This window comes from Myodes glareolus, chromosome 3 (assembly GCF_982192425.1).
Source record: "Myodes glareolus chromosome 3, mMyoGla1.1, whole genome shotgun sequence".
NCBI classification, from domain to species: Eukaryota; Metazoa; Chordata; class Mammalia; order Rodentia; family Cricetidae; genus Myodes; species Myodes glareolus.
In genome coordinates, this window is record NC_142028.1 from 62,939,984 (window position 1) to 62,959,087 (window position 19,104).

General features: G+C 51.3%; 1 protein-coding gene across 7 annotated transcripts in view; it reads left to right on the forward strand.

The window, feature by feature from the left end:
• The window catches only part of Ptpru (protein tyrosine phosphatase receptor type U), a 71,162-nt gene that overhangs the window by 40,982 nt on the left and 11,076 nt on the right, over positions 1 to 19,104 (forward strand). Inside the window, exons 15-23 of one of the 7 annotated variants that reach the window (XM_048434201.3) lie at positions 635 to 664; positions 1,998 to 2,155; positions 9,945 to 10,135; positions 10,702 to 10,777; positions 11,213 to 11,289; positions 12,819 to 12,836; positions 17,991 to 18,027; positions 18,658 to 18,755; positions 18,845 to 18,961. In XM_048434201.3, coding sequence (XP_048290158.3) covers positions 635 to 664; positions 1,998 to 2,155; positions 9,945 to 10,135; positions 10,702 to 10,777; positions 11,213 to 11,289; positions 12,819 to 12,836; positions 17,991 to 18,027; positions 18,658 to 18,755; positions 18,845 to 18,961 — 802 coding nt within the window. The remainder of the gene's footprint in view (positions 1 to 634; positions 665 to 1,997; positions 2,156 to 9,944; positions 10,136 to 10,701; positions 10,778 to 11,212; positions 11,290 to 12,818; positions 12,837 to 17,990; positions 18,028 to 18,657; positions 18,756 to 18,844; positions 18,962 to 19,104) is intronic. The other 6 variants (XM_048434203.3, XM_048434204.3, XM_085686684.2 and 3 more) reach the window with 6 other exon arrangements.

Sequence of the window (19,104 nt, forward strand, 5' to 3'; positions counted from 1 at the left end):
ATGTCAGGCTTTACACACAAGCTTCGGGTGTGTAGTGAGAGGGTGGCCTCCTAGTCAGGGTCAGTCGGGGCAGAAAGTGTGGGCCCTAGGTTTGCCTACGCATCCCACTGGGGCCTCTATATCCTGCTGGGGCCTTTCTACCCCGCTGGGGCCTCGCTACCCTGCTGGGGCTTCTCCACCCTGCTGGGGCTTCTCCACCCTACCACTCCTTGACCCTAGCTACTCTCCTTCCTAGGTGGAGGTGTATGTGAAGGGCTACCTGTGCAGGAGCTGTGGAGACTGCAGAGGAGAGCCCGAGGGTGGGGGCTGTCTGCACAGGCCAGAGCAGGCTTGGATGCGGGATGGTGACTTTGAGTGTTTGTATACATGTGTATTTCTGCATATGAGTGTGTGCATATGTGAATCTATTTAATGTGTGTGTGTTTCTGCACATGTAAATGTAGCTGCAAAAGCTGGGCAGCCTTCAGACTCTGCCTCCCTCAGCAGCACACTGAGAGAAGGGCTTTTAGTCTGAGCTCACAGTGATTGCGTCTGGTCAGTCTTTAGACTGAGGATGGCCCCTTGACCTATGTGGTCCCTTCCTTCTGGGAGGGAAGCCTGGTCACATCGCTGTTTTCTCTTTGCACGCTGCCAGGAGGGACCGCTATGCCTACTCCTACTACCCGTGAGTAATTCCGACTGCCCTAGGCCTCAGAGCCTGCCCTCCCATCATTCTTTGTCTGTCTGTCTGTCTGTCTGTCTGTCTGTCTGTCTGTCTCTCCCTTCCTCTTCTGCTCCCTCTCTGGCTATGTCAATGCCAGCCCCTTTCCACGGCTTCCCCTCCCTCGTGCTATCTTTCCCTATTGCTCCAGCAATGATTCTATACTCAGCTGGCTTGGTGCTTCTTCCAAGCCACCCCACAGCTCACATCACCTTCCTGACCTCAGTGACCTCTCTCCACTGAGGTTCACTGTCTCCCCTGCCCCCATGTTTCCTGAACCTGTCCCTCATCCTGCTGGTTCCCAGCACCAGCCCCCAACTTTCCTCCTCTCCCTCCGAGGAATTGCTGACATGACTGCTTTTCCTCCCCAGGATTTCGTGTAGATAATTTTTGAACCTAAATTAGGAACTCTTGAGTGTGTACATTAAATTCCATCCACCTCCTCTCACACTGAGATGAAGCGGAGGCTGGTGGAGTCAGGTGTCCCCTGTCAGCCCCCATGCTCCGTCTCCTGTGGATCTGATAGGTTTGTTTTTGTAGTTTTTCCAAGGAGGCTGGGAACACAGCCTTGTAGTTCACCACTGGAGACTGCCTTTCGGGCCAGTATCCGTTCACCAAAGGGCTCTCTTGGGCCTCTTTGCTCAGCCAGCTTGTCAGGGTCCTCACAGCCTCGACATGGGCCCCAGGTTATTTCCAGGCGGGCATCTTTTCCTGTCAGCCACAGTCTTCTGCCTCACATCTTCCCCAAGAGCCTGGGAATCACAGCCTGAGGTCTCCACTCTTGACGTGTCCCAGGCAGGGCTGAGCTCTCCTTCCCCTGCTATACTTATTTGCTGCCAGGCAGGTGGGTGATAGAAACCACAGCTGGTGTTTCCTGGGAGACCCCTGAGCTGGCAGTGCAGGTCCTGGCCTGCCCTCAGAAGGCCTGGTTCTCCTCCTGCAGGATGGAGGGAGCGCCCAGGCAAGGTTCTTTCAGGAGGTGGGTGTTTGAGGCTGTCTGAGTTAATCTTCTTCCAGTTTGTGGGATGGTGGCTCTGCAGTGGCACCTAATTAGGTCTAGAGTGAACTGGCCCTCTGTCTCATGAGACCTTGGAGTCAGAAGGAATAAAAAACAGGGTCCCAGCTATCATGGCTGCTATTGGCTGGCGGGTTAAGAGTATAGGTTGTGTCCCCTCTGTGTCCAGATATACATTTGCAACGCAGCTGATTCCTGATTCCAAGGCCTCCCTCCCACCTATGGGTGCTGTTGGCCCCACCCACAGTACCAGTGTCTGTTTCCAACTGTCCCCTTCTGCAGGAAGCCAGTGACCATGACTAAGGCCACCGTCAACTACCGCCAGGAGAAGACTCACATGATGAGCGCTGTGGACCGCAGCTTCACAGACCAGAGCACCCTGCAGGAGGATGAGCGGCTTGGCCTGTCCTTCATGGATGCTCCTGGCTATAGCCCTCGGGGTAAGTACTGGCCCTTCCAATCCCCAGGCTCACAGGTCACCGGACAAAAATCAGAGAATACAACAGGTGGGGTGATACTGTGCTTGGAGGGGCTTAGAGGAAGTCTGCCAGCTCAGCAGTGAGGTGACGTGCACACCCTCATCTCTTATTGGACAGCTACTATCTGCCAGACTGGGGTTCAGTAGTTGGGGGTGGGGAGACAACCAGGCTGTAGTCACACAGACCTGGGCTGGCCTCTGGGATTTCTCCTTTATAAGGCTGTGTGGCCTGCGGCAAGTTGATTAATTAAGCTCTCTAGACGTCTGTTTTTTTCACATATAAACTAGAAAGAAGGTCATCTCTGCCGGTAGACCAGTTCTCCCCAGGGCTGCGATGATGTCCAAATGAGATAGTATATGTGAATCACTTGGTGCTGTGTCCCAGTTGCTGGAGCAGAGCGAGGCAGCTGCCGGGTGCTAGGTCTCGACTTCCTTTGCTATCTTTCTTTTTACTTTGCTTAGTGTTGTTGTTGTTGTTGCTGTTTTTAAGACAGGGTTTCTCTGTGTAGCCCTGGCTGTCCTGGAACTCCCTCTGTAGAACCAGGCTGGCCCTAAACTCAGAGTTCTGCTTCTGCAAAAGAAAATAGGATATGCCACCGAGGCACTGTTCATGACTAAAGCCATAATTGTACCAAATACATGTGAGCCACTGGCTGCTCAGAGCTGTAGCAGAGTTAGTTCTCAGCTACGCCACTGCCACCCTCTCATATAAATACGCCCTGAAACTTTTATTCACAATTATCTGGCCTTTTGCTTCAAAGATTTACTTGTTTTTATTTTTATATATGTCTGCCTGTATGTCTGTATGTGCATCACGTGCTTGGACAGTAGAGGGCATCGAGTTCCCTCAGAGCTGGTGTGGGTGCTGGGGACTGATCCTGGGTCCTCTGCAAAAGTAATGTGTTCTGGGAGGCGGTATAATGGCAGAGTGCTTACCCAGCACAGAGGCAGCCCTGGGCTCTAACCTCAGTACCCCTCACAGAAACAAAACAATAGAAAACAAACAACAAAAGAGCAGTGAGCCCCTAACTTCTGAGCCATCTCTCCAGTCCATCTATCCAACTGCCTGGCCTTTTGTTTTCTTTTCTTTCTTTTTTTTTTTTTTTTTTGACACAGGGTTTCTCTGTAGCCCTGGGTGTTCCTGGAATTTATTCTGTAGACCAGGCTGGCCTCGAACTCACTGAAATCTGCCTTCCTCTGCCTCCCGAGTGCCGGGATTACAGGGCATGCACCACCACCGCCTGGTCTATCTGGCCTTTTAAGGTCAGTTATACCACATGCACATACTTCCCAAAGAACACACTGTCCAATTGTACTCATCATCTAACTTTATAAGACGGAACCCCCACTCTGCTGTTCTCATTCTTGCCTGTGTGGACGTTCATTAGCTGTGCTCTGTTGTATAGTTTTCCCCTGTGTGGCTGTGTCACGGTTGTGTTCGCTGTGGTTGTTTGTTGCTTCTGGTTTCCTGTTACCGCAGCGAGGCTTCTGAGAGCTCCTTTACGCAGGTCTTTAGACACTCGCGCGTGTGCAGTCCTAGAAGGAGGCTTGCTGGGTGATGAAGTGCGTGTGTGTTCCTTCAGCCTCATCAGTCGGGACTAGGATGTCTTCCAAGGCAGTTTTGCTTTGCCTCTTCTAGTGTGAAAGACTTTGTGGCTGCACCTCACGATGAAAACTCGCCAGCCTCCTTCCCTTTGCGGAGCTGGTTTGGATGAAATGCTGATTTTCTATAGTCTTCATTTGCATTCCTCTGAGTGCTAATGAAGTTGAACACATTTTCCAGTCATGATTGGCATTCAGGCCTCTTCTTCCATGAAATGCCTGCTCGCATCTTCCACCTCATTTTCTGTTAGGCTTTTTTCGTTGCTTTCTTAGTGGTTTTTAGGAGTTCTTTATATATTCAGGATAATTATCATTTGTCATATATGAATTGCAAATATCTTCCCCCAGTTTTGTAGCTCGTCTTTCCAGGTTATTTATAGCATCTTTGGAGGAATAGACACGTCTTTATTTGAAAGCCCTTACATTTGCCAGTTATTTCCTCCGTGACTCCTGCTTTCTGCTTTTCTTAGACTTTTTCTCGGGCTGGGAAGATGACTACGTCAGTAAAGTGCTTGCTGCACAAGTCTGAGAACCCGAGTTCAAGTCCCAGAACCAAATTTTAAAAGACCAAGTAAGGGCTGGAGAGATGGTTCAGCCATTAGAGGCTGAGCACATAAAGGTCCCTGGAACTCACTGGTTAGCTAGTGGAGCCCAAGTGATGAGCTCTAGGTCCAGGGAGACCTGTCCTGAAAAGTAAGGTGGAGAAGACAGAGGCAGAGGCTGGTAGATTTCTATGAATTTGAGGGCATCCTGGTCTACATAGTGGGTTCCAGTGGTCTATATAGTGAGTTCCAGTACAGCCAGGACTACATAGAGAGACGCTGTTTCAAAAACAAAAACAAACAAACCCAAAATAGCCAGATGCTAGTGGTACATACCTTTAATCCAAGCTCTCAGGAGACAGATGCAGGCAGATCTCTGTGACTTTGAGGCAACCTTGTCTACAGAGTGAGTTCTAGGACAGTCAAGACTGCACAGAGAAACCTTATCTCAAAAAAACCGGAAACAAACCAGTAACAACAGCAAAAATCAACAACAACAAGACAATAAACAAAAACAAACACAAGATAGATACCTAAGGACCCTAAAGATTCTTAAAAATAAATGGTTGTTGAGTTAGGATAAGCACAGGCCTTGCTGCTGAGGGCCATTGGAAAAGGCGGGGCGAGGGGCGGGGAGGCGGGGATGGAAGAAGAGGGGGAGACGAATGAAGGGTAGCTCCTCTCCCAGGGAACTCAAGGACTAATTGAGGAGTCAGAGTGACTCTGGGAAATGGAGACCAGGGCCACCACCTTGTGAGCAGTGAGACCAGGGCCACCGCCTTGTGAGCACTGGAGACCAGGGCTACCACCATGTGAGCTACCATGCGAGCGTTCAAGACAATTAGTGCTACCAAAAGTTTTGAGAAATTATTAATATATTATATTTTTATTTACGTATTTTCTCTGTATATATGTGTATGTGTGTAGGTACATGAGTGCCACTGTGTGTGTATGTGGGGGTCAGCAGACAGCTCATAAGAGTTGGGACTCTCCCTTTACTGTGCCTGTCTCGGGGTTTGAACTCAGGTCGGCTGTGTCAGTGATGGGCAGGCACCTCGACCCACTGAGCCATCTCCCCAGCCCAAGATTTGAAATTCATAATCAACTTCTTTAAAGGAACCAGGCTTTCAGACTTTCTATTTTCGAGTCACTTTTGATCTTTTATGGCTATGTCTATAAAAATATCACACATATATCAGAAAATGATGCAATTGGTGTTACATTTTTCAGGGAATTTGTCTGTTTCATGTGTGTTTTCAAGCTCGACATGCGCTTATTCCCTTTTTGTAGTTTTCCTCCTTGAATTCTCTCCCTTTTACATTGCTCAGTGGTAATCAACAGCCTTCGTTTTACAAAAAAAGAAAAAAGAAAGAAAGAAAGAAAAGAAGAAAAAAAGAATGAGGAGGAAGGCTGGGGATGTGGCTTAGTGGGTGGCATGGTTACCTGAAGGAAGCCCTGGCTGGGCTAGATCACAAGCATCACACGCATAGGGCATGGGGACTTATGCCTGTAACTCCAGCATTCGGGTGGTGAAAACAGGAGCCATCCTTGGCTACATAAGGACTTTGAGGCCAGCCTGGGCTACCTGAGACTTATCTCAAGACCAAAACAAGCAAACAGTCAAGCAAAAAAATGAGGACAAAGAGGCTCAGAGAGGGGATATCCCTTGTCCAGGTCACATAGTCAGGCGGCAGAGCAACGGCTTGGGCACACCTCTTTCTGAATGGTCGATGCTCGTGTGTGCTGCATGGGACTAAATCATAGAAGGATTTAGGCAGTCAGCAGTGAGGAGGATGAGGAGCAACAGATGCAAGTGTACAGTGGTGGGTATAGGAGGGACCAGGGCCGTGTCCCACCGGGCTGGACATGCTTGGTGGGCGCTGGGAGAGTGGGTGCTGAGGTAGGGTGGTGTCTTAGTTAGGGTTTCTTTTGCTGTGAAGAGACACTGTTACCATGGCAGGAAAACATTTAATCGGGGCTGGCTTATAGTTCAGAGGTTAGCCTATTGCTGTCATGGAAGGGAGCATGGTGGCATGCAGGCAGACATGGTGCTGGAGAGGTAGCTGAGAGTTCTGTATCTGGATTGGCAGGCGGCAGGAAGAGCGAATGAGCCACTGGGTCTGGCCAGAATTTCTGAAACCTCAAAGCTCACTCCAAGTGACATACTTCCTCCAAAAAGGGCACACCTACTCCAACAAGGTGACACCTACTCCAGTGAGGCCACATCTAATAGTGGGACTCCCTACGGGCCTATGGGGGCCATTTTCACTCAGACCACCACAGGGGGCACAGGCCTTGCAGCCGAGTGCCGGTGGAAAATGAGGGACTTGGTTCATGGCAGGAAGGGGAGACTGGACACCGTGAAGGCCAGGTTGCAGTGTCTGGAAAACCATGTGTCCAGGAGACTAGAACTGAGTCTTAGAACTCTCTCATGCTTTGTCTACTCCTGACCTGTTGGCCCTACCTCTCCTTCCTTGTCCTTTCCAAATATCAGAGACCCAATTTTGGTTGACAGCAGAAAACCATGTGGCATCCTGTAGATCTTTTCAGTGCCCTGATACAAGTCGCTCCAGGGAGGATTGGTTTCTCTTTCACTCACTGTTTTGGTGGGTGTCGTCCCTCGGTGTGAGAAGGGTGCAGTGGAGTAGAACTCAGGCCAGACCACCAGGAAGGAAACAGAGTCATCTCCCCAGTCCCTGGGGAATGATGAACCTGCCTTCGGGTGAGCAGGTTGGTCCTTGGGGCAGAATTTGGAATGAGGTTAGAAGTGCCTCTCAGATCCCATAGTTAAGGGAATGGGGACCTGGCTTCTCGGAGTCCAGGAAACTAGGTCATGCCATACGACCCCACCCTTTCCCGGTCGTCTCATCTGCAGAATATCTCGCACTGTTCTTGGGCTCGGGTGTGAGCTGCCTGGCCTGGTTCTTGCTCATCAGAAATTGATTACGCCTACGTGCCTGCTGATCATGGGGGCTGATCGGGATCTGTGGGATAAGTGTGCAATCTTCTATCACTCTTGTTTGATTCTCTTTCTACCCAGTGATCACTTTGTGAGCCTTCGACTGTGTCCGCAGCAAACCTCTGAGCTCCCAGTCTCCTTGATGCTCTGAGTTCATTGAACCAGCAGAAGTCATTTGTGCATGCATGTATTGTGTGGTATTATGCACTTGTGTATGTATACATGTATGTGTATATTTGTGTGTGTGTGTGTGTGTGTCTGTGTGTATGCATTTGGATGCCAGAAGTTGACATCAAGTGTCACTGTCTCAGGTGGTGAGATCTCTCACTGGCTATAGTTCAAACTAGACTAGACTGTTTCTTTCACATGAGCGCTGGGGATTGAACTCAGGTCCACATGGTTCGTGAAGCAAGTGCTTTGCCGGCAGAACCATCTCCTTAGCCCCAGTAACCCATCTTGAACTCTTGCATGTCTTCAACTTGTGTAGTTGTGGCTACTTCTTGGAACTGGCTTTTCAGGCAGGACCAGTATCTTACAATGGAGAAGGACCAAGCATTTAGTCAGCCAGCTTCCCTGGCTTTTGGGGACTCGGGACTCCCTTTCCTGGAAACAATGCCAGCGATTGCTGTGGGTGGCTGTGTCAGGCTCTGGGGCTCTCATGTGTCGTCTTATTATTTAACATTTACAGCAGCAAATGTTCAGCAGCATCAGTTTTTACTTCTTTTGACGTGTAAAAGTGGAAGTTTAGGCAGACTAAATAGTGTCCCCAAGGTCATATGCAGAGCTGGGATTTGATCTGAGAGCTGCTTGAGTCCAGAGCTTTCCCCAGTCTCCACCCACACTGTACTGCAGCCCCTGAGGATGTGTCTATAAAATACAAAGAGCCCTTCATGGTGAGAGATGTGAAGCGGCCTCTTCCATTCATCTCTCAGATATTTCAAATGCACACTGACATGCCGGAAGCCCTGAGAGGTCTCACTAGGCATAAATCTACTTGTTTTTGTTTATGTCAGAACTGTGCAGACTCCTCTCTTTATCTAATTTGTGTTTGTGTGTGTGTGTACATGTTCGTATGTGTGTGTGTGTATGTTCATGAGAACCTGAATATGTATATTTGTGTTCACATGTGCATGCACACGTGTATAAGCAGTCACACGTGCATACACATGTGTAAGTGGTCGTGTGTGCATGCATGTGTGTACATGCATGTGTGTGTGTGTGTGTGTGTGTGCATCCACATCTTTGCAGGCTCATGCGACTGCAGAGGTTTTTGGGATGTCTTCCGCATCTCCATCTTATCTTGTGAGACAGGGTTTCTGTTAACTTGGAGCTGCCAGATTGACCTAGACTAGCCGGCCAGCAAGTCCCCAGGACACATCTGTTTCTGCTTTCTAGGTTTTGGGGTCTAAGGTGTCTACCACTGTGCCCAACTCTTAGGTGCTTGGAATCTGAACCCAGGTCCTCATTTTTGTCAGCCATCTTGAATAATTCCTATACTTACCACTGTGACATGAGCCCTGTCTTGCCTCTTGGACCCCAGCTTCCCCATCTGTGTGGCTAAGGGCATGAGACATCTGACTACATGAAAAGCAAGTCACTGACCGGTTCTTCAGCTGTAAGCGACCGGATCTCAGGATTAACTGCAGAAGGCAGCTCTCTGTTAAACTGGGCACTTTTTAGGCCTGGGGCTGCTGAAAGCAGAACGGCAAAGTGGGAAGGCCCTGCATGGCCTTGAGTTCCTACTCAGAGGCAGCTTTCAAACCTTGGCATGGGAAGCTCTGGGGTCTGGGGAGGAGGCCTGTGCATCTGCATTCGTCTGCTCTGTGAGTCACTAAGGAGGAACATAGGCCAGCTAGGGGATCGTTTTGACGGAGACCTGGAAGAGAGGCTTGAGTTCTCCAGGCATAAAGGATAGGGAGGAAGGGTATTGAGGCAATCATGCAGCCTTTTCTGAGAGGAGATAGGAGCCAGACAGAGAGTCGGGCAGGAGAAACTGTGACTGCTTTCCACAGTCTCAGATGTGAGCCCCGGAACCAGGGTGGGATGTCCTTGAGGATGCTGATTCTAAGAGCTGGAGCGGGGGGTGTGTCTGTCTGGCAGGGTCTGGGGTCCGTGGGGCCCCCTTGTCTGGGCCACTGCACTGACTGACAATGGAAATGCTGGCACAGGAGAAACACTCTATTCAGGTGCCTGGCGTTGTCGGTGGAGGGGGCGGCTGCGCAAGCTAATTTTGCTTTGCTCGTCTTTGAATGGGGGTAATTGCTGGGAGTTGCCGATGTTCCAGATTGTTCCCTGGAAGAGGAGGGCACATCCAGGGCCCTGCTAATGCTGCCTGTGCAGGTCAAGCAGTGAGACCTGGCGGGGTGGTGTGAAGATGTCACTGGGTCACAGGGTAATACAGTCATGAGGACTCTATGGCTCACTTCGGCTGTCCTGCTTATTTCGTAGATGGGAAACCAGAGATACCGAAGGGAAGGGCTTGCAGGGCCTCATGCAGGGTAGCCTTGCTAAGCTTGACTCTAAGGAACGATCCGGTCCCCTTCCATGTTGACTGTGCTCCCTGCCTCCACCCTGCCCGAGTCCATCTAGAGGCTTCCAGGCTGGGCTTGCATGTATGCGAGAGTCCATTTCCCTTCCTTTGGCTACAGGAGACCAGCGAAGCAGTGGGGTCACCGAGGCCAGCAGCCTCCTGGGGGGCTCCCCTCGGCGCCCGTGTGGCCGGAAGGGCTCCCCGTATCACACAGGACAGCTGCACCCCGCAGTACGGGTGGCTGACCTTCTGCAACATATCAACCAGATGAAGACAGCGGAGGGCTATGGCTTCAAGCAGGAATATGAGGTGGGCCTGGCCTGTTCTCCTCACTGTGGACCCTCACTTGGCTCTTCTCAGTCCAGGCCTGTCGGACCCTTTGACAGCCCCCAGCGTAGCCTTATGCCTTTGTCTCTGACCATTCCTTCAAGCGCAGACTCTCCAGCTCCCCACTGTTCCATCTCATCTCCACCCTGCTCATGAGTCTCTGGTTGGGGCCATGTCAGTGCTGACCTTGACCTAACTCCAGTCTGACATTGACCCCTGACCCTCACCCTAAGCTCCTTCTGATTGGATTCCAGCCACCCTCATCTGGGCACCAGGCCTACTCCCACTTACGCTTAATCTCACCCTTAATCTTCATCGTTTAATCTTTCCTCTCTCCCCAGGTCAGACTCAGGGTTCTGTATCCTCAACTCTGTGAACTCTGCCCTCCCTTTGGCTCACTTTTCCTTTCCCAACACACTCATGTGTTCTGAACCTATCCCTTATGGTGCCCCGCCCCCCACCCTGCCTCCGTCACTCCCCTTGTGGGGAGGGGTCCCGAAAGTCTTGGGGTCTCTCTCCTCCAGTGACTACCATTTTCCCATTGGCAGAGCTTCTTTGAAGGCTGGGACGCCACCAAGAAGAAAGACAAGCTCAAGAGCAGCCGGCAGGAGACGGTGTCTGCCTGTGAGTCCCCGGGAAGGGACTGGGACCCACAAAGACAGGAGGAAGTGTGGAAGGAGAAGTGCGGGGAGTCCTGTCTGCTGAGACATAAGGGCCCTGGTTTTTGTGTATGAGGGTCTCACACCACTGTCTCTGTCACTGCCCTGGGACAGTAGAGGCCTCTCTTAGAGTTGAGGGAACAGAGGTTTGGGAGGTTGAGAACTTGGCTCAAGGTTGCACAGCTAATTGCAGCCTAGCTTTCTTAAGTCCATACCCAGACTCAAACTCTCGGCCCAGCCTCACGGTGCCCAGAGCTTCCTGGTCAGCTCTGAACCCTTATAAAGGTCACCTGGCAGCCATGCCTGGATACTTCCCCTAACCTTCAAGAGGACCCCCCACACACACACAAACAAACTACAGGCTTCCTGACACAGCCCTGCTCTGCCACTCTGTTCGCAGATGACCGTCACCGAGTGAAGCTTCACCCGATGCTGGGAGACCCAGATGCCGACTACATCTCTGCCAACTACATAGACGTGAGTGCCTGACCCCGCTCTTTCTGCTTACCTGTCCCTGTCCCCTCCAGACTCCCTGTCCATGCAGGGCACAAACCTACCAGAGACTAAACGGGGGTCTGAATGGCTGAGGTGCATTTGGTGTCAGGGAACTCAGAGATGGGGAGCTGAGAGTGGGTGGCGGCCTGCGGGAAAGCATCCTGGGGGCTGTGCTGGCCTGTGCAGGAGGTAGAACAAGGTCTGGGGCAGACAGGGAGGCTGAGGGAGGGAAGGAGCTGCCTCAATGGGGGCCGAGAGCTTGGAGGGGGAATGATTTCCTTACTGAAGCAGAAGAGGTTATGCAGACTGAGATGGTAAAGACCTTACATGGCAGGCTAAGGACTCGGGCTGTCTCCCAGGGCCATCAGGAAGTTGTTCAAGTGTTTTGGCTTTGATTACAGTGGTCCTTCACATGTAGGGAGGTGTGTTTACTGAGCACATACTGTGTGCCAGGCATGGTGATAAACACTTTACACACACTCTCGAATTTCATGTAACCTTATCACCCTATCATGCATGACCTCCCCTTACAGGGAAGGAAGCTGGAGCTCAGAGAGGTGAAGCTATTGGTTTCAGGACACACAGCTACAGTTGTAAAGAGAGGACTGAAGCCCCAGCTGGGCTGTCTCTGCAGCCTCAAATGCTGACCATTTGGCAGCCTTGACCACTCTTGGATCTGGGTGGATGGGAGGAACGGGCCAAGAGAGGGCAGGCTTCTCAGGTGTGCATGGGGGGTGGTGATGGGACTCGGGCAAGGCCCAGGGACTTGACTGCACTTCATGCAGCAAGCTGAGCTTTGGAGAGTTTTCTTTAATTGTGTAGGAAATGTATTTTGAGCACCTGGGCACCAGGGATAGAAATGAGATCACGTGACCACTGCTTTTTCTTTCTTTCTTTTTTTTTTTTATGATGCAGAGATTCTAGTAGGGGGAAACAGATTAACATGGAAGGAAATTCATTTCAGATTAGTTGGGAAAGCATAGGCAGGAAGAAAAGTGTCACAGAGCCCGTTAGTGGCAGAGCCAGGGCTGGTTGTGTAGACTGTGTGGAGGAGGAAGCAGTGTGGCCGCAGAGGAAGGGGAGGGACACTCGGGGATGAGCAGTGAAGGCAGAGGTCCAGGAGGAAGCCGCAGTGTACCAGGGTTGAGGTCATCAGGACCTCTGGAGATGACTCTCCTCTCCTCCCATCTTCCTCCTGGAGCTGAATGTGCCACCCCTTGCCTCCCAGAACCCTTTGCCGCCTCCCTGCCTCCCAGCACGTTCCTGGCTCCCAGGCATGGGCAGCTTGGAGACAGGGGATCTTTCTCATTGGGTTCCACCTGGTTGGTTTCTCTCGGGCCCTGACAGGGACATACCCATGCCTCTCTCCACCCAAGTCCTGGCCTCCTGTCTCTGTTCTGCCTGCCAGCTCACCCTTTCTGGCCTCTCCTGTGCCCCGCCCACCTCCATCCACCTCTGGCCTAACATCTGTCTCTTTTGCTTTGTTCTGTTCCCTCACTGGAATCATTAAGATTCGGATAAACCGACAAGTAAGTATCTCTTCCCTCTCCTCCTCCTCTTCCTGTCTGGTGGACTGGCTGTGTCCTGGGCTCTCTCACAGGCTCTGGCTGGCTGTCTCTTTCTGTCTCTCTCTCTCCCCCTCCTTCCCCTCTCCTGGCACTGAATGCCAGCCACCCATTCCAGCAGCTTGCCAGGGGCTGCCACGGTTGAAGACTGTCTTCCCACTGGGAGACATTCCTTTCCACCTTTGCTCTCTCAACAAGGACAGCTATGTTGGGGTGCTGGTCACTACTGTCACCTTTGTCCCCCTGTCTAGCCATTTCCTGTGAGCTTCACCTGTTCTGCCCTTCTGCAGAGCTCCTCCTGGTGTGTGTGGTGGGGAAACCGCCCTGAGACTTGTCTCTGTCGCTCCACCCCACCGAGCGGCCCAGGCATCAGACAGGCCTGGGCCAGTTCTCTTTAAGCTCGGCTCCCTAGTGTTCAAACCCTTTGTGGTCAGTTTGCTTAAAACTCAACCCCTATCACTTTGCCCTCCAGTTACCCTCAATTCAAATGGGCTTTAAAAAAAAATCAGTTTGAATATCAGTTTAAACATTATAATGTCTTTTGCTCTTTGGAGAATTGAAACAGGGGCCCAGTTAGTAGAATGCTGGCCAAGCAAGCTTGACACCCAGGTTTGAGACCCAGCATCAGGTGAAAACTGGGTGTGGTGGTTCATTTCTTCAATCCCAGAACTTGTGGGGCCGAGGCGAGTGGATCTCTGAGCTGGTTTACATAGTGAATTCCAGGACAGCCAGGACTGTGTAGAAAGACCTTGTCTCAAAAAATAAACAAAACAAAACCCAAAGAAATTCGAAGCCGTCCTGAGCTACACAGTAAGTTTGAGGCTAACCTGTCTCAAAATAAGTATGTTGTTTTCATAGTATTTATAATCATTGTTATTATTAATAATTTTGGCTTTTCGAGATGGGGTCTTACTCTGTAACTAGACTGGCTTGGAACGTACTGTGTGGTTGAGGCTGGAATCAAATTCCCAGCCATCTTTTGCCTCAGCCTCCTGAGCGTGAGGATTGTATTTCATACTACTTAATGACTGGTATTCTTTGCTATTTTGCGGGTACATTTTCCGTTTTATCTTCTTTTAAAAAGATATTTCATTTTTTTATTATCATTGCTAGGATTCTGTTCATTATCAGACTTCCGGACAACACAGAGAGACTAACATAAGACGTGAGAGGTTCCCCCAGTCACGTTTGGCAGAGACAGCCAATCATTCCAGCCGTGCCCCTTATTTTGAGTGCAGCCACACAGTTGGTTTGTAAAATTCTCAAATGTAAAAGGCCCATTAGGTTCACAAAAGGCAGCAGATGTGCGGGGTCCTAGCGCCCCCTGTGGGTCATGATGAATATTGGTCCTTCCTGGCCTTAGACTGGCTGCTTTCCCTGTGGTTAAACATTTGCCTTTGAATCTCACCCATTTGGTTGTCTCTTGTCAGACTCTTAAGAAATACCCTTAGAAGTCTCAGTGGGCTTCATGCCGCCTCAAATGCCAGTGAACAATTGTGTTGCCGATGTCAGCTGCCAGGTGCCAGGCACCTAGAGTGCAAAGTATCATTTGGCGGGTGAGAGTGTTGAATCCGAGAAAGGTGAAGTGACGTGTGTAAGGCCACAAGCCAGCGTTATCATTCCGCTATCTCTTAGCACCACCCACTCAGACCCCAGCAAGTGTGCAGATATATGATCCTAGCACCTGCGTGGGGCACGAGGTCCAGACCTCTCTAGTGCCCCTCCCTAGAATGAAGTGTGCAAGGCGATATGATCTTTAAAACGTGTGTTTGTAGGGCTTTGGGCATGGCTGAGTTGGTAAATGCTTCCCTGGCAAGTGTGAGGACCCGACTTCAAGTCCCGGAACCCATGTGGGGATTCAGGTTTGCAATCCCAGCGCTGGGGAAGTAGAGCCAGATGGATCTTTTGGGCTGCCTGGCCAGTTTAATCTAATTGCAAGGTAGCAGGCCAAAAAGAGGCCCTGTCTCCAAGGACAGACAGCTGTTCTGATAATAGTACTTGAGGTTATTGTCTGACTTCTACACACATGCACACATGTACCTTCCTGGCATGTGCAACCCCCCTACCTGTACATGTGTATACCTATACATATGAATATGCATACATCTATGCATAGGCATAGCAAAACCTCTACCTGCGTCCTTTGTATAATATGGTTGTGCAGTAGCACATGTCTTACTTAAGACACGAGGGCTGTGAGATGGCTCAGCAGCTGAGAGAGCCCTGCCACTCAGCCTGATGATCCTACATGGGAGAGAGAGAACTGACTCTCGCAGGTCGCCTGACCTCCGCACATACGCCGCTGCGACTGCACCCTTCCCTGTGATCACAAAGGAAATGAAAATGTAGTAATTTTTTTTTTAAAAAAAAACGGCCATGTAGAAATTTCGAGTTGTGTGCCTGTACACTTGCTTCAGATGGGGTGTGTGGGGCTCGGAGAGATACTCCGTGGTTAAAAGCACCGGCTGCTTTCGCAGAGGAACTGAGTTCAACTTCCATCAACCCACAGATGGCTCACAACCAACTGTGATTTTAGTTCTAGGGAATCCGATGCCTTCCTCTGGCCTCGGCTGTGCCTGCACGCACATGGTGCACATAAACTCATACACCCACACAGGCATACCCATAAATGATAAATAAATATTAAAACAAAACCAATAGGCCTGCATGACAAGATAGGTTGGATGGCCCTGGGCCATACTTTCTCCAAAATGTAATTTTCTAGCAGTGAAGGAATAGGATCCTGGAAAGGACTGGAAAGCGTTGCCCCAGAGCTGAATTGTAGACCACTCACTCACTGGGCAATCAATCAGGTCTCCTTCCTTTTTATGCTGGGGCTGGATCCCAGGGCCTCTTCCATGCAAGGCAAGTGTTCAGCTATAGCAAGCCCACTCAATCTGTTTAGTTGGGTTCAGGTCCTCTGTTATTTACTGACTCAGGCTCAAATGCTGGCACAGAGCTGGGCCCTGGTGGGGTGGGGGTGGAGGTGCAGCGTTTACTGACTAGTGCTTGAATGCTGGCACGGAGCTGGGCCCTGGTGGGGTGGGTGGGGGTGGAGGTGCGGAGCTGGCTGACTCTGCTGATGATCCTGTTTTGGGGTGGAGCTTAGGCAAACTGTTTGTGCTGGGTGCAGGAGTCCAAGCAGTTCAGGGTAGCGTGTTCCCAAGCTTGACTACTTCCCAGGTGGAGTCAGCTGGGAACGGGCCCTCCCCATCCTCCGGTTCTGCTGTTCCTCTGACCTGCTGTGGAGACTATGGGGACGCGGGGAGGCTGCTGGAGTGCAGGCAGAGTGCTCCGGAGGTTTTCACTTTGAAGGGGTTTTGGCTTTTCTCCGGGGAACCATGAGGCTGTCTGGCTGTCATCTTCCAGTTGCAGAGGGCAACAGAGGCTTGGAAAGGTTCGGCCTCGTTGGCTACTGTGCTGTCTGAGGCTCGGCAGTGTGAGCACTGCCAAGGAACTGGCCGGAAATGCACATTTCCAGATCTACCCCCATCCTTGGAGTCCAAGTCTGCCTGGGACAATATCCTAGGGTCTCTGTGCACCAAAAATGTCAAACTTCTCTCTTCCTGGAGAAGTGACAGGCATGGATTTTATAATATCCAGTCACTAGGATCAATGTGGAATGTGTGTGTGCACTGGTATAGAATCCAGAGTCTCCCACATGCTAGGCAAATGCTCTACCCCTGAGCCTCATCCTCAGCCCAATTGATCAGTTTTAATTGAGTTCCATTACTTCATTATTAATACCGACTAATAAGTGCTGGAACTTGTTGGCACCTGCCAACAGGGACCCAGGTCCGTTACACCCCAATACTCTGGAGGCCATCTCCCATCCCAGCTGTTCTTTACCCCGCACCCCTCTGCTTTTGCCTCCTCAGTGCTGGGATTAAAGGCATGTGCCACCACACCCAGCCGAGCAGTTTTTGAAATCAACACTATCTGGACCTTTGGAGACCTCTGAGGCAGGGTTAACAATCACAGCTGCTGTTGGCCCTGCCTTGTGCTTGGTCTGGTGACAAACGCTTAACCTCCATTACGGCTTGTACTCCTCACATCCCTGGCAGGGAAATCTTATTATGATCTACTTTATAGGAGTGAAGATGGAGGGCCCAGAGAAAGAAAGGGCGTTTGTCTGAGGGCAGCTGGGATGCACCCTGGCAGGGAGGCACTAGGGCCCTTTGGGTTCTCAGTGCTCGGGGGTCCACAAGGAGCTGAGTTGAGGGTCAGGGCAGAGCTTGGTGACTTTCTCTCGCACCTGCCGCCATTCTGCTTTGGAAACTTCACACAGAGTCTGCACAGACTTCCTGGCTGGTTCTTGTCCCACAAAGGTGCCTTCTTGTGAGGGACCCGGGGGCTACTGTGGCTTTGGTACCTCAGCTTTTTGCTACTTGGCCTGAGGACTCTGGGAATGGAGGGTGAGGGAGCTCTCGGCTTTTCTGTAATATGGACAGTAGTGTTTAGAATGGTATGGGACCATCGCTGTGATTCTGGGACCTCAGCTCACTGATGCTTGGCCTGAGGTCTCTGGGGATGGAGACTGAGGTAGCTCTTGGCTTCTCTTTCATGTAAGAGAAACAGCAGTGCTTAGAACAGTATGGAACCATCGGTCTCAGGAAAATTCCTCATCAGTATAACAGATTTTAAAATTGTATCCAAGGACCCTTTGCTTCCAATTTGAAGCCCTCTTTCTCCCCCAAGCTCTGGGTACTCTTCATTCTGAATGCCCTGCCTGAAACTGGGAATTCTGCCAACCCCTGGTTCTCCCATATCTGGGGTCTAGGGTGGATTATGTTTCTGGGAACAGGGCAGCAGCATCTGGCGCTTCATTTGTCTCTGAACGGCAGCCATGTTATTAACAGATAACGTTCCCGCTTTGAGGGTGGGGAGACGTGCTGGGCTCACAGAGGAGCACCCTCCACGGGGTTCCATAGCAAGACCCTGGTGTCTCTTAGCTTCACTCGTCTCTGCTTTGGGACTGGGAGGAGGACCAGGTCACCCCCATCTAGTGATATGGGTTTCTGGAGGATGTCTGTTCCTGGGAGGACGGTGGTAGGGGCAGTCTGAGGGGACAGAGGTCTGCTCCCTCGACGTTCACTTCACCCTATTCTCCTGTTCCAGGGCTACCACAGGTCGAACCACTTCATAGCCACTCAAGGTACCTGGCCCCTCTGCCTGTGGCGCCCTCTTGTGACCTGGAATGTCCGCTGCCTGCCTGCCTTCCCTGCTGACCTGCTCAGCATCCTTCTGCCCCCATCTGTCTGTCTCTCTGTCCCCACTACCTGCCTGGATCTTTTACATCTAACCGCTGCCCTTATCCACCCTGTCTGTCTGTGCCTCCTGAGATGGTCCGTCCCTCCCCCAGAATCTGGCTGTGTGTTTCTCTGTGGTAATGCATGTGCAAGGACTGGGGCTGTACCCACTGTCATGGAGCATGCCTCTTGGTCCAGCTGGCCGCCTGGGTCCCCTCTAGTCTTGTCTCTCTTGTGCTACTGCCTCTCTGTCCACCTCTGTTGCCCACACCCCGAGGGTTTATCATCTACATGGCTCATTAGGTCTTACTCATCACACCAGGCTCTCCAGCTTGGCTCTGCCTTGCTACTGCCCATCTCAGGGCCCTGTAGGCATGAAGCCATGGTTGGTGGGGTATATTGGGGTGAATGAGAAGTCCCCATTGGGGTTGGGTCTTGGGAGCATCCCAACAAGGGACGGTGTCAGTCACTGAGCATCATGGTGTGCTGGCCATGGAAGGACTTTGCTCAGGGATAGGCATCCTCTGCGCCCTCAGGGCCGAAGCCCGAGATGATCTATGACTTCTGGCGCATGGTGTGGCAGGAACAGTGTGTGAGCATCGTCATGATCACCAAGCTGGTAGAGGTGGGCAGGGTAAGCGGGACTGGGGGGTGGGCTGGAGGCAGGGTGGGCCTCATGGATGACTCGGAGCCGGCTGAACCCTGTGCTGTGGGGGGTCACAGGTAAAGTGCTCTCGCTACTGGCCTGAGGACTCAGACTTGTATGGGGACATCAAGATCACGCTGGTAAAGACAGAGACACTGGCTGAGTATGTGGTGCGCACCTTTGCCCTGGAGCGGGTGAGTCTCCCCTGCGCCTGTCCATGGAGTAGAGTCTAGGTTGCCCGAGTCTAGGAAGCATAGGGGAAGGAGGGGCGAGGAAGCATGGTCGAGGGATGGGATGGTGACTGTTTCCGCTGGAGTCCAGTATGCATGTGATATGA